General features: G+C 44.1%; 2 protein-coding genes across 2 annotated transcripts in view; one reads left to right on the top strand and one right to left on the bottom strand.

The window, feature by feature from the left end:
• The window catches only part of NUP210L (nucleoporin 210 like), a 56,463-nt gene extending 37,211 nt beyond the window's left edge, over nucleotides 1-19,252 (top strand). The window contains exons 26-40 of the mRNA XM_019713312.2: nucleotides 347-427; nucleotides 521-652; nucleotides 2,777-2,935; nucleotides 3,802-3,893; nucleotides 4,737-4,911; nucleotides 6,114-6,289; nucleotides 6,790-7,007; nucleotides 8,478-8,614; nucleotides 11,313-11,439; nucleotides 13,194-13,343; nucleotides 15,110-15,360; nucleotides 15,789-15,990; nucleotides 17,998-18,099; nucleotides 18,654-18,728; nucleotides 18,817-19,252. Of these exons, the coding sequence (XP_019568871.2) occupies nucleotides 347-427; nucleotides 521-652; nucleotides 2,777-2,935; nucleotides 3,802-3,893; nucleotides 4,737-4,911; nucleotides 6,114-6,289; nucleotides 6,790-7,007; nucleotides 8,478-8,614; nucleotides 11,313-11,439; nucleotides 13,194-13,343; nucleotides 15,110-15,360; nucleotides 15,789-15,990; nucleotides 17,998-18,099; nucleotides 18,654-18,728; nucleotides 18,817-18,917 (2,178 nt within the window). The 3' untranslated portion in view covers nucleotides 18,918-19,252. The remainder of the gene's footprint in view (nucleotides 1-346; nucleotides 428-520; nucleotides 653-2,776; nucleotides 2,936-3,801; nucleotides 3,894-4,736; nucleotides 4,912-6,113; nucleotides 6,290-6,789; nucleotides 7,008-8,477; nucleotides 8,615-11,312; nucleotides 11,440-13,193; nucleotides 13,344-15,109; nucleotides 15,361-15,788; nucleotides 15,991-17,997; nucleotides 18,100-18,653; nucleotides 18,729-18,816) is intronic.
• A 97-nt stretch (nucleotides 19,253-19,349) lies between these two features.
• RPS27 (ribosomal protein S27) lies at nucleotides 19,350-21,033 on the bottom strand. Its single transcript, XM_019713314.2, has 4 exons — nucleotides 20,906-21,033; nucleotides 20,496-20,604; nucleotides 19,793-19,903; nucleotides 19,350-19,435 (listed from the first exon to the last, which is right to left on the bottom strand). The coding sequence occupies exons 1-4, from the start codon at nucleotides 20,909-20,911 to the stop codon at nucleotides 19,407-19,409; spliced, it is 255 nt and encodes an 84-aa protein (XP_019568873.1). The 5' UTR covers nucleotides 20,912-21,033; the 3' UTR covers nucleotides 19,350-19,406.
• Nucleotides 21,034-21,450: the final 417 nt, after the last annotated feature.

The following is a 21,450-nucleotide window of genomic DNA, read 5'->3' as shown; positions in this document are numbered from 1 at the left end:
TGGCTTCTCCTCTTCCGTCTGGGAGCCATACTGGGAGGGGGGAGGGAGGAAGGATGAGGGGCGTGTCACCAGCCCAGGAAAGCCCTGTGAGTCTCCTCACCTGGCGTGCTCTTAACCAGGCATGGACATGGGTAATCTTCAGGGGGAAACCCACAGAGTTCTCGGCGTTGTCATAAGACAGAGTCTGTGTCCTCAGGGAATTGTCTAAAGGGCGAAAGCAAACCTGCTGTGGCAGGATTTCTGTTTGTCTTTGAGTGCCCCCCAACAATGCCAGACTAGTTATCCCCAACACCTCTGTGCAGCCAACACCCCCTCTTACTAAGCCGCTCCCCACGCTGTTGAGCAGGATGAAGTCCAAATTGAAGTCGTTCGATTAAGGGCTGTTAGGATCCTGGCAGCTGCCACTCGACTCGTCACAGCCACCCAGGTTGGTCTGATGACCCTGCTCTAGGTCTGGGTTTTGGACAGAGCCACGTGGGCAGTGGTCAGGGGACAGAGCACAAAACCTCTTTCTTTTCAGATGCCGGTTTACGTCATGGGGGTGACCGGTACCCAGACCCCTTTCTCCTTCAGCAACGCCAGCCCTGGGCTCACGTTCCACTGGTCCATGAGCAAGCGCGATGTACTGGATCTAGTGCCCAGGCATTCCGAGGTGGGCCTTCACCTGTGTGTTACGTTACCTTAGGGATCTTGTCATGACATTTATTTCATCAGAAGTTTTGGACTGACTCGCTTTCTAACTACATAACATTAGTACTTATCTCCTTTTTCTACTGTTCTATGAATGCTGGAAACATGTAACTCATAGGAGGCATCTAAGTGTGAGTACTCAGGCAGTGCTGTTGATTTTTAATATACTTCGCTAGAAAGAGCTCTTGAAAGCAGTGTTTCCTTTAAATAGTGCATCTGTTGGTACATGTGTGAGCAGATGAAGAGTTACATGAATGACACCATTATGAATATAAAATAGATGTACATAGAGTTTAAATATTACTATAATCTTTGGACATGTTCAGACACTTGATTACATTCAGAATCATGTTTGTGATGCATAATGAGCGTCGACATTACCAGCATGAAAGGGGGGTGCTGGGCACGCTCCCAGGCGCGCGCGCCGGGGGCGCTGTGGGTGCCCTGGGGCTGGTGTGGGCTACCCGCTGGCCTCGGAGTGTAAACTGAGTGCCTTGTGTCAAGAACGAATTTCAGAAGGTCCTCCACGGCTGCCGTGGGTGGTGCCGGCTCCTCCCAGCTGCGCGCCTCCCGCATCTGGATTGGCTGCAGCCCTCACGATAGACATGGGGGGGGAATCCGCAGTGCAGCTGAAGGCTCTGTGTTTGTGCAAAGGGCTATGCTGGGTAATACACAAAGCATTAAGCCGTCCTCTGATGCGGGGACAAGGAAAGGTGGGCCCTGCAGACAGACTTTGCCTAGTTCACACTATTGTTACCTGATCGTCAGCTTGGAATCCACCCATGGTGGTGTGGGGACAGTGGCAGCCACCTATGTCTGGGCTTTACCTTCAGAAGAAGGAAGCTGGGGCCAAGGTACCCAGTAGGTCACAGCTCAGTGGCCGTGAGAACAAAGAATTTGACCTTGGGAGACAACAGAGCAGTTAGAGGAAACTGGAATGAGGGCATATCTGGGGCCAGCTAACAGGAAAAGAGGGGGTCTGGGGAAAGTAAAGAATCTATTTGCAATCTTTCTAAGACACTCGAGATCTGTCACCTAGGGAAGGTGCGGTGGTTGGGTCTGCCTGCCCTGGGCTGCCCAGGCCTGGTCCTACTGGGCACCAAGGAGACATGGGAGAACTCTGCTCTGCGACTGGCCTGCGTTTTGGGAGCAACAAATAAGGATTGTGTGAAAGCGGGACGGTCTAGGCCTCAGCGAATGTTCTACCTCTCCCTTCCTCCAGTGCTCTTGCTAAAGCATCACTCTTTTCTCTAGCAGAAGAAATGGCTGGGAGCCACACAGAGCTCTCCCCTGCTCCAGGTCTGCATGGGCCACCTGGGTCATGACATAGGCCGTAGAAAGGTCTCCAGTGCCCCACGGTAGAGTTCCTGGACTGTGGTGTCACCATGTAGAGATTCACTTGGATCACACAATTGTAAACCTCATTCTTCTGCATAAGACTTTCTTCCAGACAAGTGGTTGAGATCTGTTGAGATTCCACAAAGGCAATGGAAACGTTTCTGGAGGGGAGAAGGGAAAGGTGATTTTTGGAACCTGGACTCTATGTAGAGTCAAGAGAGCGAGAAGGAAGGTGTGGGCTCTGGACACCAGGAGGGCAGGGGAGGTAGGACATGAACTGTGTGCCCTCCCAGGCCAGGAATGTGGCCAGGCCTAATCCTCATCCCGTCCAGACTAGCAAGGCGGGGCAGCAAGTGCGGAGAGGTCAGCGGGTTTTAGCAGAGTCCTCAAACAGGAGCTCCCTTCCTTTCTTGCTGCCCCTCTGAACTCCAGGAGTAGATTGCCCCGCTTCTCTCCCGTCTCAGGCTCTACTGTCTGCAAACCCCTTTCTTCATTTCCATTCTTCTCCTATCAATGAACTGACTCCGAGATAACAAGACTCTTCCAGAGGCTTGCTGGAAGTAATCAGGCCCTGCAAACAGAGGTTTGCATGAGGGGTGACCGCGTCGCTAAGATAGGAAAACAAGCCCTGGGACCCCAGCTCTTCTCAATAGCTGTCTCCAATGTACATTTTCCTTGCTGTTCTGACACAGAGGGAGGGGCAGTGTCCGTTCATGAGTGTTTCTCCATCCATCCCCTCGCTGTCTAGGTTTCTCTGCAGCTCCCAGGAGAGAATAACTTTGCCATGGTGATCCACACCAAAGCAGCTGGTCGGACCAGTGTCAAAGTCACCGTCTGCTGTCGGGACACTTCCTCTGGGCAGTTTGAGGGGAATTTGTTGGAACTGTCTGATGAAGTGCAGATCCTGGTAAGGTCCCCAACCGAAATCTTGTTTTTGTAGATCAAGGAGAAAAAGGTTGTATTCGCTTATCCTCCATCAAGAGCTTAGCCTGAATAGAGATTGGGAAGATGCTAGCGGGATCCCTGGTTTACAGTTTATAGGTTTATAGTTTCTAGATATTTTTCATTCCTGCTAATTGCCTCCATATAAGTATTGACATTAGAAACTATAGTACGTGAACACAGGATATGAACAGCATAATAACTAAAGTATGAATTCATGAGCCATTCCACCTAATACAGATATTATGATGCAGTCCACTTAGCTGGTTCATCAATAGAATGAAATTAAATGCTAACTTCCGGTAGGTATAAAGAATGTAAATAGTTTCTACGGTTGTTCTAAGGCTGAAAGCTAAATGGCCCTATTGTTTGTAGCATTCAAAAGAATAATGTATCTTTCGGGTGGGGCAAAAAATTTCTCTCCCTCTGAATCGGGGGCTGATTTTTTTCTTGGTGGGAGACCTACATAGTGCCCCTTGCTAATTTACCATTATAGGTTCTTTGTTCTCAAATCTCTTTTTGGGTACAGGAGATCAAGTGAGAAATTTCAAAATGATCTTATACTTAACATCTAAGTAGCACAGAGGCTGTATTAAGCGTAAACTTTGTCACGTGTCCAGTCCCTTGTCGTCAGAAGCAGGGCTAATATTAGGTTATATATTTTAGAACACCTGGATATGTTCTAAGTGCCTGACGCATTTTGGAAAGGAATGTTGTGGGACATTAGGCTAAACAGAAGGTAGGCAGACTGTTGATTTGTAGTTGTCCATGTGTGAGTAGAGGTCATTTGTCTTTTCCAGAAATGAGGAAAAAATTATTTTCTCATTATAGGTGTTCGAAAAACTCCATCTTTTCTATCCAGGGTACCAACCTGAGCAAATTCTAATGCCCATGAATTCTCAACTCAAACTTCATACCAACAGGTAAGGAGAGTGGAGAAGGGCAGGCCAGGTTCTAACTTCACCCTCAGTAAAACATTGCACATGAAAGAACTATTGCCAGCTAGGTGATTTTTCTAACTCACAGAGGTTTTTTTTTTCCAGTTGACGTGAAATTCACATAGCATACAATTATCCATTTCAAAGGGTACAATTCAGTGGTATTTAGCACATTCATAAAACTGGGTCACCGTCACCTCTGTCTAGTTCCAAAATAGTCTCATTACTACCAAAGGAGACTCATACCCATTAAGCAGTCACTCCCCGTTTCCCCTCCTCTCAGTCCTGGCAACACTAATCAGCTGTCTCTATGAATTGAACTCTTCTGTGTATTTCATATAAATGGAATCATACACTGTGATCTTTTGTGTTGGCCGCTTTCACTTAGCATAATGTTTTCAGGGTTCTTCCATGTCAAAGAATGTATCGTCACTTCATTCCTTTTTATGACTAAATTATATTCCATTGTATGGATGGACCACAGTTTGTTCATCCATCGGTGAACATTTTGGTCATTTTCACCTTTTGGCTACTGTGACTAGTGCCACTATGAACATTCATGTACAAGGATTTGTTTGAATCCTGTTTTCAGTTCTTTTTGCCGACTGTTTTTCAAATGATAAGCATATGGTAGGATTTGATTTTTAAAGAGAGAAGCATAATCCAAAGGCAGGCTTCTGCCTGAGGAACAAATGAGCACACAGCACAGGGAATGGCAAGCGTTGGCTCAGAGTACAGCCTCGAACAGTGGTCCTGGCAATCTCCACTCCTTTCTTCCTGGTCACACAGAGCCCCCAAGAGATGCCACTTGCTCCGTTTGTTCCCTAGGGAAGGGGCCGCCTTTGTGAGTTCCCGTGTTCTCAAGTGTTTCCCTAATTCATCTGTCATTGAGGAGAACGGCGAAGGGCTCCTGAAAGCTGGTTCCATTGCAGGTACTGCCGTGTTGGAAGTCACTTCTGTAGAACCTTTTGGAGTCAACCAAACAACCATAACTGGGGTTCAGGTGAGTTCAGGGATTTACTCATAAATAAATAGATGGAATGGAATGGCATGGCATGGCATGGCATGGATCATGGACTTCATAGGCAGATTTCCTGTTTTTAGGAACTAGAAACTTCTCTGAAAGTCAGAAATGAACTGTAAGATAGGAGAACAGTCTTGACATGATTCTAACCCACCAAATTAAAGTCCACTTTAGAGTCCTTGTTATAAAAGGAATTAGCCTCAAAGTGGTACGATTGTCTTCTGAGCAGCTTTGGCAAGATGATTGAGGTGGGAGAAGGGTGGAACTATTGCTATCAAAATTAGGCTTTGTTTTTACAACAGAAAAATTTAGAATTAGGAGATACCTCAGAGGTAAGTTTGTCTAACACAAGAAAATTTTTTAGGCATTAAACATCTAGTGTATTCCAGCCACTATGTTCGTCCTTTTATATATGTTTTCTCTTTTAATTACCACAAAAACCCTATGAGGTAGGTATCATTATCTCTATTAAACTGATGAGAAACCTGAGACCTGGAATGGTTCTATGAAGCTATGAAATGGTGAAGGTAGAATTCAAAGCTGGACTTCCCTTACTGCTATCATGGCTTATCTCTTAAAACAGTGCGAAAACACAATCTATGATATTCTTGATAAATGATCAACTACTTAACAATAAATATTGAGCACTGTGCACAAAAATAGATGAATTGCAGTCCTTTCCCCAAAATCTCCAGCTAACATTCCCTTAGCTTTAATAATTAAAAAGCTATTTCCTGGGTGGCCGGGTGGCTCCGTTGGTTAGAGCGTGAGCTCTTAACAACGGGGTTGCCAATTCAATCCCCACATGGGCCAGTGAGCTGCGCCCTCCACAACTAGACTGAAGGCAGCGAGCTCCCGCTGCACTTCCAGAGGGGCGGCTGGATGGCTCGGTTAACGGCCACTGGACTTGGAGCTGAGCTGCGCCCTCCATAACTAGATTGAAGGATAGTGATGGAGCTGATGGGTCCTGGAGAAACACACTGTTCCCCAATAAAATTTTTTTAAAAAAGCTATTTCCTATACTGTCGTATTTCTTTTTCACTCTGATTTAAGTCATCTCAAATCAAGAGCTAACTCTTTCCTATGAAGCACCATTTTGATCACTGATTGTCTCAGAATTTGGTGACAGCTCCTCTGCCATGCATCCTTCTCTGGACCAGGAGGTTTTGTCTCCCATACAGGTAGCACCAGTGACATACCTGCGCGTGAGTAGCCAACCCAAGCTGTACACAGCCCAAGGAAGGACCCTGTCAGCCTTTCCCTTGGGCATGTCTCTCACCTTCACTGTTCAGTTTTATAACAGCATCGGAGAGAAATTCCACACACACAACACCCAGCTTTACCTGGCTCTGAACAGGTATGGAAGTCAGGAGTGGTGCTGCCACTGGGGTAGAAACCCTGCCGCCTGCAGGTCGGGCTAGTGTTCCAAAGCAGACCCAGAAAGTCCCCCTCGTGTTCTGTCCTTGGACTCGGATCTGTTTCTTTCATTAAGATGGGGGGCGGGGGGAGGCAGGGAAGACCAGAATGGTATTAGTTGTTCAATGAAGAAAACTTCCAGCATATTTTGAATCTATCAAGTTCCAGTTCACAGAAAGCTCCCATATGAAGCTACTGGAGTATTATTATCAAAAAGCTGTACTGGGAAACATGTTTCCATTAAAAAGAAGCCTTACTGGGCACTATATACAGGAAGCTGATGGACTGGTCCCTGGCCCCTAGTTGCTTACTCTCCATTGTAGACTTCCTTCTGAAGTTTCGAGCTGTTGAATATAAAGTGTTGTAACAGGGTGTGCCCCCAGAACTCTTACCAACTGTTGTCTCTTTTCGGAGATTTGTGCCTTTCATGTCTACTTTCAGAGATGACCTGCTGCTTATCGGACCCAGGAATAAGAACTCTACGTACATGGCCCAGGCTGTGAACAGAGGGGTGACACTCGTGGGGCTCTGGGACCGGAGACATCCAGGCATGGCCGATTATATTCCTGTTGCTGTTGAGCATGCCATTGAACCAGACACCAAGCTGACCTTTGTCGGGGATGTCATCTGCTTCAGTACTCACCTCCTCAGCCAGAATGGTCTGCATCCCCCCTTCCTCGGCCTCAACACTGACAGAATTAGAACCCAACTCACCCCCTGGAGGACTTTTTCCAAATTAGTGAAAATCTGAGGGCCTCTCTGAGAAGGAAAATGTCTTTGTGTATTTTATTATTTTTCATGTTAACTGATAATTCTCAGTTTAATGCCCATTTCTCTCAGTAGCCAGCCAATTTATTATAGAAGTCAGCCAGGCATATTAATCAAGTGCCTATTGAATGCATAGCTCTATGCAATGTATTATGTAGACAGTGTAGGGTACCGTGCCTTCTCCACCCTTTCCAGCTTCTGAAGGAGGGTAATTGCTGAGTTGAAGAGCAGTAAAGGAGGAAATAAAAGGAAGGAATTATGTATATACTGTTTTGTGGGGCCCATTTGAACGCCTGACTCCTACGTATATCATCACGGTAATAAGGTTTAGCCTTGTACTGAGCTAAACTGTACTCTTGATCAGCAAAGCATTTCTGTCCTAAGAAGTACTATTGAGTTCAAGAAAATCAGCCTCTGGTTGCAAATGAGTGGCAATTCTCTGGACTTCCAGATGGCATATTCCAAAGCGGTACACACTGGCTGCGTGTATGCATCCCAATAATCCATACGTCCAAATAAGGCTGGCTTTGTCTTTGCATCCCATTCTGGGAAATCTGGGTACATGTGTTTGGGTTCAGTTATGTAATGTAGGACCTGGCTTAAACTTTAACTATACATCTTGGACTTGATGCACGGGAGCTCTGTTCCGCCTACGTCAAATCCTCCAGTCCTGTTACTTGCAAGCAACCACGACTAACATGTAATCTGGGGCCAGGGAGCTGACTCTGCTGTAAGGTTGCCAGAACTATAAGCCCATGGTTGTTAATCCCTTATCACTGAAGCAGAGGCTTTTTTACTCTCTTTTGCTGGGTTTTGTCAAGATTGTCCCTCTGTCTTTCATTCTGGAATTTTGGGGCGTCCCAAGTCCATGCCACTTTGGATGAGAAAGCAAAAGGGCCACATGCCAGGGTCAGTGATCTAACCTAACCTTCGGCATTCCTCTGCCACCTTAAGCCAAAGGAAACAAATCCTGTCTCCTGCCAGTTGTCACTTCCTTGCAGTCTTCCTGCTGGTGTCAATCCATAGCTCGAGCAGATGCATCCATAGCAGGGTCCACACAAAGGTTAATCAGACAGTTATCCCTATGTGTAAAGTGAGTTTTTAAGGAAAACGGGTACATCCTCCAATTAAGTGGCTCCTTGCATGATTCTGAAGGTCAGCAGTTATTTTGTTGGCATGATATGTGGAGGGGAACCGACCAGTCAGAAAACAAAGTTATCCTCAAAGCTGGGATTTCCTCCTGGTAAGAGATCTATCTCTGTGCTTGAATGGTCACTGGTTTGGAGTCTGAGTTAGGTTAGAGTGACCATCAACTTACATCAAAAGGTTGCAGCCAAGTGCTTTCTCTTGTCTTTTCCTAGGTGAACCGGGGACATGGATGATTTCCTCTGACAGTATTCTACAAACAGACATTGTCACTGGGGTGGGAGTGGCCAGGAATCCAGGGATAGCAACAATCTTTCACGACATCCCAGGAGTGGTGAGAACATATCGAGAGGTAAACCTAACACTACCAGGGCTGCAGAGACATGGGCAACTATTTCTATACATGGGGATATGCATATAGAAAACACATCCTAGGGAAAGAAACACATTCACATATCAAATATAAAGACAGCCAACAAACTTTATCGGGACATAAAGCGAAACAGTGATTCTTAACCAGAATGACTAGTCTGACTTATTTTAAAATATAAGTGGCATTGTGGCTACTGGTTGGTACTAGACTGTCGGACAAGGGTAGAAGCTGAGAGACCAGTTGGGGGGCTATTATTGCAGTGACCCAGGTGGGATACGATGGTGGATCAGGGTGGTAAAAGAGGAGGTAGTGAGAAGCTGATCAGATTCTAAATATATTTCATAGGTAGAACCAATAGAATTTACAGATGTTACATGTAGAGTGCGAGAGACTCAAGAATGACTTAAGGTTTTTGAACAACTAAAAAGTCAGAGTTTCCATCAACTGAAATGGAACGATTTTGGAAAGAAGATCAGGAGTTTTGGACATGTAAAATTGGGTATCTGTTAGTCAAATGGTTGGGGTAGATGGATATAAAATCTGAGATGTTGGCATAGAGATGATATTTAAAGCCATTAGATCACCAAGAGAACACGTGTACCTAGAGAAAAGCCTCCAGGACAAAGCTCTGGGGGCACTCCAATATTAATAGCTCTGAGAGAAGAGGAACCAAGAGACTTGTAAGAAATGACCAGTGAAGTGGGAGGAAAACCCAGAGATATTGGTGTCCCAGAAGCCAAGTGAAGAAAATTATTTCAAGAGGGAGGGAGTGACCAACCTTGTCAAATGCTATTGGTAGGTCAAGTAAACTGAAAACTGAGAAATGACTGGTTTTTTGCACTATGGAGACTGGTGACTGATGAGGAGCTTCAGTGGAGTGATGGGAGTGAAAGTTTGGAGAACTGGAAAAGAAGACTTGGAGACAGTGGATATAGGACAGCTTTTCGAGAAGTTGGAGTCAACAAACTCTTGTTTGTTGATGGTTCTTTAAAATGGGAGAAATAATGACTTAGGAATGTCCAGTGGAGAAGAAATATTTGATGTAGGAGTAGAGAGAACTGCTGACTGATAGTGACATGGGAGAACAGGTGGAGAAGTTGGCTTCATGAGGCCTTTTCTATTTCCCTCTTAATGCATGTAAAGTCTCTTTCCTCTGTGCTCGAAGAACTTGTTCCTCTTCTCAGTCCTCATATGTAACAGCTATCATTCTGAGTATCTACTATTGGCTTGGCATCTTTTTTCTTTTTTATAACCAGTACAACTATCATTTTTAATCTTTACAAACTCTGCAGTTAAGTATTGTCCAAATTTTATAGATGAGTAAATTGCCAAAAGAAATCTGCTTTCTTTTAAGAAGGTCACAGTCTAGTGGTGACATAATTACAGATAGATGGCATAATTACAACATAATTGATCCTGGCTTTATTAGTGGTATGTCAGAAATGCTCTTAGAATATGGAAGAAAGACACTAATTACACCTAGATATTGAGGCTAAATTTTTCAGAGGTGATAATTAAACGGAGTCTTGAGGATTAGGAATTTGTCTGGCAGGAAAAAAAGGGAGAAGGCTTTTTAGACTAAAGGCACAGATTGCAAAAGCAAATAAAAGTATATATTGTTTGAAGACCAATGAATAAATTAGGGTGGCTTCAGTTAAGTTTATAAGGTAGAAAGGGGAAATTGGATAACATCCAAAAAGAGAACTTGCATCAAGAGCAGATAAGAGGGTTGAGGACAGAGATCCCATGAGAGAGAGAACAAGTAGAAAGAGACTGAGAAGGGTCTAGCAAGGAGAAAGGGTGTCACAAAAGGCAAGAGAGGGAATGGGCTGTGGTGTCAAGAGGCTACAGAGAAGTCAAAAGGTCGTTTATATTCCAGTTTGTGTACTTTGCGGACTTTGTAAAATCCTCACTTCCTTATTCACCAACTAGCAGACACTCACTGAGGCCTGTTCTGTCAGCGATTGTGTCAGTGTTTATGTGTCTCATTGAAATACAAAGATGAGAAAGATAAAACTTCTCCCCTTCCTGAGCTCTTAATATAACTAACTTGGTTTTAAGGTCCTTGAATATTTGAAAAGTACAAAAAACTATGGTATACTGAGGAAACTGGACAGTATATTGCATTTAAATTGAAGATATTTGGGGGAAAAGAGTCATTATTATCACCATGTTCTCTGTAATCATTAAGCACTTACCTTACATACAAGACACAATACAGGATGCACAAAGATTAATTAGGGTTCTAAGTTAAAGAAATTTGGACTAATAGGAAAGATTTTAACAAGTATAAAAACACCTAAGATATAAGGCAAAAAACATTAGAGGTATCTTGAAAGAAACCAAAGTACTTTGAAGTTTTAGAAAAGGTTGAGATTATATGCAACTAAAGAGAGAGAGAAAACTTTCTAAAGAAGGTTGCAGTTGTCTTCAAAAGCATTTTAATAGGGAGTTATACAAAGAGAAGATATGTCAAAAGGAATAATGGACAAAGACCTCCTTTTAGAAAAAACATGTTATTTTCTTCTCATAAATGAAGATTGTTGTGGTTCTCAAATATGTGGTCGCTAGAAGGGTGACATGTGTGACAGATGCTTTTGGTTGAGTAGGTTACAAGGGAGGAGGAGGGAAGCCGTCTCAGGGCTCAGGCACAGATTTTCCTCTGGTTTGCTGACAGGTGGTTGTCAATGCATCATCAACGTTAACACTCAGCTATGACCTCAAGACTCACCTCACCAGCACCCCCAATTCAAATGTGTTCGAGCTCTTCATCACCATTGGCAGCAATGACGGCAACCTCAAAGGTCAGGAATCTCTTTAGAAGCGTGGGGGATCGTTCCCACCTTTCCATCCTCCAGCGGTGCATTTACCACTGTATTATTTCAAAATTGACTCCACCTTAATAAATAAATCATCTCAACCTCAGAAATTATAACTGGATTAAGGCTTTGAAATAGGCTCAACCTGGTCCCTTTTATCTTTCTAGTTATAACCCCGAGAACAGGAGGTGGCCTAAACCAAGCATTTCCAAACATGGCTCATGTTCAATGTTACCCAAGGAAATTTTTAAAAAATACACATTCTTAGGCTCCATCCAGAAATTTAATAAAGGTGGGATAGGGCCTAAGATACAATTCTTTTAAAGCTTCCCCAGATTTGTAAATTGGTGGACTAGGTGACACATCAAATGTTACTTGCTCAGCAAATTTACCTAGTGTGTTTTTCTTTTTTCGTTCTGTATTGGGCTATAATTTACTGTCAAAAAAAAAAAGGCAGAGGAAAGAAAACTAACTGAAGTTCCTAACTGATTCCAGTTGCTATGTTAGAAATTTTTATATATTTGATCTCATTTAACAATCTCATCATGCAGTAATTATCATTATTTTAAAGATGAGAACACTGAGTTGAAGAGCAAGTAATGTACAAGGTAAACAACCAGTTAGGGGCAAAAACGGTAGGAATGTCCCACTCCAAAGTCCATGTACATACTTTCATTCCTTGTTTTCTCTAAAGAACAAATTCCACATCTTTTCTTTTTTGGCCAAAAGAACATTCAAAACTAAGCAGAGAAGTCCAGAATATAATTACTGAATTACTGTCTATAAAACTTAGGATAATTGTCTATTATGTCAACTATAATTGAAAAATTAAATTAAAAACCTTAGGATAAATTTAACTCTAATTGCCTTTTTGTCCTTCAATATTTAAGCACTGAATGTACTTTCTTTTCACACTAGGTATTTAATCTTATAATCTATGCATAAATAAGAACATTCGATCTTGAAACTTTTCCAGGTTTTTTTTACAAAGTACTAAATGTTTCTTCATAGAATATTCACTTATTGCAGTCTACCTTATGATTTTAGACCGTAATATTTATTCCCACAAAATCTTTCTAAAACTACAACTTACTATGAACCTCATAAAACCATTCTTTTGATATTGCTGATAGTCTCCAAATGATGAGAACGGTCACTGGACTGCTGGTAGTTGCAAAAGAGCTTGAGCAAACTGAAACCATTAAGAAACTGTGCAGGGGGGCAGGTCCTGCTAATGGGATGCCAGGATGCCATCCACTGCAGCTGACCCAACCCTGGTGCCAGTCTATTTCTTGCTTGCTGTGTGGCTCCTGTGTAAGGCGTCACTTGTGATGAAGTTCTAGAGATCTTTGAGTTGTATTTAATCAGTTGTGGAAAACAAACGTTCTAGGGAAAAAAAGCTGCGTCCCAACTGTAGAGCTGTATTTGTAATAGCTGTCCAATTTCCCTGTAATCTTATTCTCACCGATGAATTCCAAAAACCTTTGAAAGACGACACCACCTCTCATATTGGTAACAGAAGCCCCACTATTGTCATCCACGAGCTGGCAGAGGCAAGGGTCTACTCTACTCCCACCTTGTTTGTAGCTGGAGCCAGCAGAGCTGGCAGGTAGACAGCCACAGCAAGTCAAGAGGAACTGACCCTTGTTTAGGGGGGGTTCATACCATATTGCCTCTATATACCGGTCTCTTTTTAAAATCCTTGTGACAAAGCTATTTACCTCTTTTCTGCTTGTTAGGATCCTGCACCCCAAGTCAAGCCCTGGCCATTACCACAGTACTTCTCCCGGAGACCCTCATGCTTTGCCATGTACAGTTTAGTAATACTTTGCTAGACATCCCAGCAAGTCAAGTCTTCCATGTCCATTCAGATTTCAGCATGGAGAAAGGTGGGTTCCACCAGATGAATGTTTCCCCCTTGTTTTCATGTTTGTACACTTGTCACTTTCGTATTGGATTGCATTTGTACTTCCCCCTCCCTCTAAAATTTATATATATGGAGAAAATGACGTGGGGATCTATAAGCCTATTAACCACAGGAACCCATAATTATTTTTTGTGAAAAGTTACCTAAACGATCATCAACACCATCACAGCTACCACTGCTACAGAATATGGACTCTCAACATTTTTGTTCAATCCATTCACTTTTTTCTTTATTAGTTTCCAGTGTACAAAACAACGTAATAGACATTTACACCCCTCACAAAGTGACAACCCCCTACCCCCAATCTACCACCCTTCTGACATCGCACATAACCACCAGTTCCACTGCACAGTGCAGCGGTCAGGCACATACACCGTCCATAAAGTGGTCTCCCCAATAAGACAAGGGTCCTTCAGATACCCCACAAAATTTTTACTGATTATACTCCCCAAACTGTCCATAATCCCATGGCAATTTTGTGGCCTGTTCATTTATTCTGCTCTTTAGTCAATCCATTCACTTTTACGGTATCTCTGCAATACCTTTCCATTATGTATGCTTTGCTCTAATTTAGTTTTGTTAGTTCCTATTATCCCTGTCAGGGCTTGGCTTAGTCTCATTCATCTTTTATCCCCAACAAGTAGCAGAGTGTTTGAATGTTCACTGAACTGAAGGCTAGTCCAAGCAGAATAGCACTGACAAGTGGCAAGTAGAGACAGACATGAGTTGGGATGACTTTATATAAATCACCTGATCTAAAGTGAGAGGATTCATGTCAAATGTAAATAGGACCGTGCTCCATCGTGAATTTCTACTCCAAAGCCAGGCAGTGTGAACGGCATGGGTGGTGAGGCCCACTCAGCAAACTGCTGAGCACCTAACAATGCCTGGGTGCAGGGCAGGCACTGGAGGTAGAGAGGAGCAGGGCAGGGCTTCCAGCCCTCACTGTCAGTTACACAGGTACCCATGGGACGGGTCCCAGCGCGGCAGAAAGGAGGAGTCTCCACGTCAAACCTGGGAGTTTCCGTAAGATTTTACAGAGGAAATGACCTTTGAAGGACGACTAGGCATGAGCTGTGACAGAACAGGACACTTCAGGCAATACAGACCCCGGAGAAGTTTTCAAAACTAAGATGAAAGCAGTTTTAATAAAGTATTTACTGGCAGCACATAGAATGGACAGAGAATGGGAGGCAAGGAGACTAGTAAATGGGGCCATTGCAATAATCCACGCATGAATTAATGTGGGTTTAGACTAGATAAGAGAATTAACAGCAGATGTCAGAGGCATTTCAAAGGTTGAGTTAGCAAGATTTGGAGAAATGACTGGCTAGAAGAATGAAGGAAAGAATGTCAAGACAGCTGAGATTTGAGCATGGGTAACTAAAAATATCACAGAAATAGAGGTGGTTTGATAGAAAGGGATGAAATCATGCTCAAAGCTTGCCTTTCACAAACCCTTTCCTGATGGAACCAACTACGTTCTGTCCCCTTAATTTCTGTTTGGACTGTATTAATACCCCGACCCGTTGATGTACCAATAACAGCATTCTTAAGAAGCAAGTTCAGTTGTGGGTTCCCTGAGACCGTTTTATTTGGTGGCCCAGTGTGTTAATACTGAATACTCAAACCCGAGCTCCCAGGTCTCCCTTTTTACTCCCTATCCTAATTCAGCTGGCTCAGTCGAGGCTCTGAACCTCCCTGCTCCGTTTTCCCGCTTTTCTTCAGGGGGTTACATCTGCCTCATCCAAGCTCGACCCCAGTCGGAGCAGCTGCTGCAAGGCCTCAGCACGGCTGACACCTCTGTCTATGTGTGGGCCACGCTAGTCAGTGAACAGAGCACGACCGGAATGCAAAGGGTCCTCATTCCTTTCATCCCAGCCTTTTCCATCAACCAGTCAGAACTGGTTCTTAGCCACAAACATGACATCGGGGAGATAAGAGTCCTGGGAGTGGACAGAGTTCTCGAGAAGCTTGAGGTATGTTAAGAACTGAACTGAAACAGATCAGTTTTGAAAAGATTTTTTTTCATTTCCAGTCCAAAAGTAGAGGAAGTTTCTGAATGACTTGATAAAATTCACTAGAGGAAATTCTTAAACAAAAGAAAATCTGTCCCTTTCACAATGCAGGACTCCCTGAATCCAAAACCTAGGTCATGAGCTGTCAGTCTGGAAGACAAGACCACAGCTCTTAAAACAATCTTTAGGATTCCAGCTTAAAACTTTTTTGAAGCTTATTCTCAGATCCCTTTTTTTCCCTTATCATTCAACACATCTAAGTGTGAAAAAGTAAATGACTTGTCGGTTAGCAGAACTAGAAATCAGGTGTCTTACTGGGTATAAGATTGTAATGTATTGATACAAAACTGGGTTTTCTTCTTTTAAACAAGTTCCCTTTTTTCTCCAAGGTCTTCCCCAGCTCCCCAGTTCTAGTGGTCTCTGGCCATCGGCGGTCTTCCCTGGCGCCTGGCCTTGCCATCTACCCTATAAGAGTGGTCAACTTCACTTCCCTCCAGCAGATGTCATCACCTGTTTTCATCAACATTTCCTGTGTGCTCACCAGTCAAAGTGAGGCTGTGCTAGTAAGAGCTATGAAGAAGTCTGGTGCAGGTGAGCAGTGGGGGCTCCTATTTTTAATCTAGGAGGAAAGAAGACAATGTATTATTCACAATTTAATGGGAAACAGCCACTTGACCGAGGCTACTCAAACTAACTGGGGCATGGATCCATTGTCCAAGCCGACCCAAAATATAATCTGCAGGTAGTTTTTATCACTAGGTATTTAACGTATATTTAATAGGCATGTTAGTTTAAGGCGAGCCTGTCAGCTTCATAAGTGTACCACTTATCAAACCTCTTGATGTTTCCTTTTCCTCAGAACTGTTTAGCAGAGCTTTTGGCATCAGGCAGAGGGCAAACGGTGGTTAACAAGTCTAGAACCAGGACTTACATAGATACCCGAGTCCCGATTCTAGTCGTCATTACCCAGCTTAGGAACAATGCCAAGTTTAGACGGGATGGGAACAGTTAGAGATGGCAGGAAACCCAGAGAACCAACCTCCTGGCATGTCACTCCCACTTGCCCATCTCTCAGGGGATACAGTCCTTAGTTATTGGGAATGACTTAGGCTGAACCCTTGTCCAGCTCCCAACAGGAGAATGGTGGTTTGTAGGAGCACCTGGTACGTACTGGTCAATATCCTAAGTGTATTTACATGCACTTTAATTCTCATAACTCGAACGGGCAGGTGTTCTTCCTGTTGTGAGGAGCTGAGGTCCCACGACTAGAAAGTGTTCGACTCCAATCTGTGCTCTATTTTAAATCTCGAATTCAGTGATTCTGAATCAACTCATTAGGAATACAGGCAACACCCATAATAGTATCAGCAATATGTGACTGTCACCAGTGGAATCTGCAGATCTTTTCATGTTCGAATTGTTACATAATTTTTCAAAATTACAGTAATCAGACCTGAAGCTAGACCTTTTTGTTACTAAAGCACGTTACTGTGTCACAAATGAGATTTTTCTATTAACTTTTGATATAATCGGTTTCCTTTATTCCTAGTATTTTTTACATTTAAAAACATTCTGATAGGCTTCAGATTGGCAAACAAAACAATGGTTAAGAATCCCTGTGGGTGGGACTGGCCAGACACAAACACCCAGCCCAACCTCCAGCTCCTTCACACAAGCCGAGTGCATACAGGCATATGCCAGGCATGGTCCCTACCACAAAAATCATGTGTAAGATGGGGCTCAACTGGGGAGCTAGGAATTAGTTCAGTGCAGACAGAACAGTGGGGTGTGAGAAAAGCTGATAATGTGCCTGTTTTATTCCGACTTTCAACAGTGGGAACTGACCATGGATTAGCAAGAGAATCTTTTTAGTATTCACACCTCAAGCAACCTCCAGTTGTTCAGGGTGAAGCAGTGTGTGAACAGTGTGAAACTGTGAAACAGTGGTGAGAGGTTTACGCAAGACTAGAGGGCCTACACTGGAAATGCAGACTAGGATCTAGATGAGGGCCTGGTGACAATTTATACGGGAAGGCCCAGAAACTCAGGCTGTTTGACAGGGAGGCGAGTTCCAGACACTGAGGAATTTGAAATAACCAAAGGCAGATGCCAAGCATGCTTCAAAGACGCGAGACTGAAGTTTTACAATGTGCCCCAGAAATCACATTCTGAGGGAAAGATACGGGGCCCCCACATTTAAGAGGTCATTGGGGACCCAAAGAAATGTTTCACAATAGGATTAGTCAGAAACACCATAGCTTGTCATAAGTTTGGTGAAGGGAAGCATGTCACCTGGACTTAAGAGTGCAGGCAAGGTAACAGGCATTTTAAAGGGGCGGAGGATTTAATTATTCTTTCCTTAGCTGAGGTGAAGAGGTTCAAGAATTGGGAGTTGATTACTTTGGAGACAGGAAAAAGCCAGAGAGGTGGAGCCAAGTATCATTTCTCTCTTTATTCTGGTTAAGAAGCTAAACCATTTCCTGGAAGGCTAGGTTCTGAGTGCTTCTGCTAGATGCTCTTAGGAGCACACAAGCTTTCAAGTGCAGTGTCTGCCCTGGGCGTTACTAAGTAACTGCCATCTCGTTCTGGCCAACGCAGACCAGTGTGAAGATTCAGATGTCCGGAAGTTCGTGGGTTCTTACCAGATCCTCCTCTACACCCTCTTTGCAGTGTTGGCATCAACAGCTTTCATCTTTCTAGGTAAGGAGTCCTTATATTCAGCACCGTGGACTTTGGACTTGGAAACTGCCTTCATTTCACAAACTAAATAAGGATGAAAATTAGTTGTTTATCACATCTGATTTGGGACAAGTAGTTGAAACTGATTTTAGCTGCCCTAGTTAGTCACCTGGTAGATTAAAGGTCCTGCTCAACTGACTATAACCAAAGAGCAGTAAACTGAAATGTGGCAAACAAATACCACTCAGAAGTGGAGGTCACTGCTAACCCTTGATAATGGCTATTTTTACTCATAGTCCCAGCTAGAGATGATTCAAGCAACGAAACACATACTGTTTTGTCCACACCTGCAGTTTCCCTATCTTTTAGCCAGAATGCAAAAGAAAATACCTAAAAAAAAAAAAAAAAAAAAACACCACTAAAAATAATTGATAGAAGTTTCCTAAGTATATTACTATGAAGTTATTTGAAGTATTACTCTCTGAATTTTAGTTGGCTTTGCCCCTCCCTCAGGGCTTTTCTCTAATGGAAACACATTGGCCTCTTGAGTGACTGCTCCCTTATTCTTTTTCCAGCCTACAATGCCTTCCTAAACAAGATACAGACAGTTCCAGTTGTTTACGTACCAACTCTGAGAACACCACAGCCAGGTAAAGAATTACCATCCTTATCACCTCAAAGCTCACATACCAGCATTTTATTCACCCATCACCTATCTCCCTCCCCATTTATTTCTAGGTTCTTACACCTCCCCCCATTCTCCCCCTCCCTTCCTGAGTCCACAACCCCCACCAGGCCAGAGTCGGCTGCAACACTGGCTATGGAGTATAAGGCACTGACCTCCACTTGGACAAGTCCCCGTAACTGTAGGAGCCTGGAGATTTCTAGCCCCAGGCCAGGAACCTAGCAACAACCTCTATACTCATAAGCAGCCCAACAAGGCTTCTGAGAACCAGAGATAAAGGCTCCTCAAACTGTTTTGTATTAAAGTGCTATGTTGGATTGTGTTTCAAAGATCAACTGTCAGTTCTTGTTTTTAATTCTAAGAAAACATAAAAGTGCAAGTATCCCACTTATATGGTAGATCACATTTTTTACACAAGCTTCGAAGAATTTACTCAGTGAGCCTAGGTGGACACAAATGTCCCAAATGGGCTTTTTAAAGTACTTGGCTACTTACTTGCCCCAAACGACTAGCAGTCCACTCTTCTGCTTGCCCTGAATACTTGAGGTAGGACCTTCCTAGCAGTAAAACAAGACAATAAACAGGATGTATCCAAAATGTGTTTATTGGGATGGGTCCCCACTCATCTTGACTCAGGGTGCTTTTAGTGCTGCTTCCTTCTGAAGGAGCACCCTGGAAGAAAAAGGTTCAGAGGTTAACTGACAGCAGCCTGCTTACCCTAGCCCACCCCCACAGATCAAAACACTGCCTGCTGGTACATTCACAGGAAAGCGACACCTCTTTCTCATCCCTTTGGCTATTACCTGGACCTTATTATCAGCTTCAGCTCATAAGAAGCCCCGTTTATCATCTTTTCATCCCAACTTTAGACAGTAGTTTTGAGATTAATATGTGGTTTCTAGTATTACTTTTGGGGGAAAAAACGATCAAATCCAACCCTCCTTATACAAGTCTGATTAATTTACATTGCACATGAGCCCTCTCACTAGAAGATTCAAAACCCAAAATGACATTTGTGAAACCATTTACCTTCTGTAAGCCTTGCTTTTCCTCCTGTAGGCTGACAGAGGACCGTGGAGCAGCCAACACACAAAACTACTGTTTGTGCGTGGCTAAAGACGGTGGTGATTTTATAGCATCCTGAAAAAAACACCAAGGGTTTTTTTCCATGCCTTTCCTCACTTGAAAGCATGCGATCATGTATTATCTGTTAAGACATGCATGTTACGTAAACTTTTGAAATTTATTATCCTAGTCTAAAACTTGGTTACCCGGCTCTAAGTCTACATTACAGCCAACTCAGAAGCCATCCGGACTACCTGCCCCCACCTATGGATTTTTGGTTACTGAGTGAGCGCCATCCTAGCGCCTTAAGAGAGAAAGGAGTGGAACCAACAATTATTCAGGGGTCGAAACCCAGAATCGTGGAAGAATGATCAGTACTAGGCCAACATACCCACCCCTTGGCTCCAGATTCAAGTCTATAAACGACCAAAGCAGAAGCCCAACACATCATCCCAGTTTCCTAACAACAAAACGTTAGGGTTTGTACACGGAGTTTCGATGGGGACTCACTCTGGATCGAATCTCCTAAAATGCAAAATTTTACCCATCCCGTACATCCGAGTTTTAGAAAATCGGGGCTTCTTCAAGGATACGGCACAGCTCACACTACACCCTTCCCAGTTCTCGGGTCCAGTGCTTCGCCGACCACCGCAAGCGGCGTCCTCACCTGGGCACTTCACGTCCATGAAGTAGGAATTGGGGCTCTGCACCAGGCGCTTCTTCTTGTGTTTCCTCTTCTCCTCTTCCGGAGACGGATGCAGCAGATCCTTAGCGAGCTAGGAAGGGCACAAACGCAGACATTTAGAAACCGACGGCGAAAGCGGGGAGTTGGAAAACAGCCCCCGCTGCCACACACCGGGGACAGCTCGCCCCTCGGGGCCCCGGGCGTCTGCGCAGCTGGGCCGCCATCTTATCTCCTCCCCGCTCCCGTCTACGCGGGGCCCCTGCGCGCCCCGCGGTTAGTGTCCCAGGAAGTGCGGGGGGCAAAGGAGGGCCCGCCGCGACCCGAAAGCAGCGGGAGGGGGGCGTGCGGACAGGAGAGCCAGATCGCCGCCGAAACCTGGCCGAGGAACTCACAGGCATGTTCTCGTGGGGAGGTCGTCACCGCCGGAAAGGAGCGAAAGCGGAAATCCTGCCCCTTATATCCGTCATCTGCAGGAAGTGACGCCTGGGCGCGCGGCCGCCATGTTGGGAAGGTCCTCGCGGGCCGTCTGCGGTGGGGCGAGGCGCGCGCTGCCATTTTCGGAAGGTCCTACACGATGGTCGTGACACAGACGTGTCCCCACGTTGACAGAACGAGCTTGCTGCCTTAAAAAGGAGAGCATTTGACCTCCATCAAGTTTCGTGCTGCCCTTTGACAGTCGGAACCTAATAAATAGGAACTGCCGAGGGAAACAGACCCAGCGATGCCGGACTTTTCAATTGGTTTAGTTTGCCTATTTTAAACAATTCAGAAATGTAAATATATAATAGTTCTCGTATTTCCCCCATCCCCAACTGGGGTTAAATTTATTGTCTCCTTCCCCATCGTTCCCTCTAATAATAATTACATCAGGCACTTAAAGGGCTTATTAGGTGCAGTGTTCTGACTGCTTTCCGTGTTAATCTTCACAACGACTCAT

Source organism: Rhinolophus sinicus, linkage group LG14 (assembly GCF_036562045.2).
Source record: "Rhinolophus sinicus isolate RSC01 linkage group LG14, ASM3656204v1, whole genome shotgun sequence".
In the NCBI taxonomy this organism is placed as follows: Eukaryota; Metazoa; Chordata; class Mammalia; order Chiroptera; family Rhinolophidae; genus Rhinolophus; species Rhinolophus sinicus.
Note: the sequence above shows the minus strand (reverse complement) of the source record. Positions and strands in the feature narration are given on the sequence as shown.

What these genes read in the sequence shown, in the direction of transcription:
- RPS27 (XM_019713314.2), bottom strand. An exon ending in CATGGACGTGAAGTGCCCAG is followed by an intron (nt 19,904 to 20,495) that starts GTGAGGACGCCG and finishes TGTTTTTTTCAG; the next exon opens with GATGCTATAAAATCACCACC. An exon ending in AAAAGCAAGGCTTACAGAAG is followed by an intron (nt 19,436 to 19,792) that starts GTAAATGGTTTC and finishes TTTTTCTTCCAG; the next exon opens with GGTGCTCCTTCAGAAGGAAG.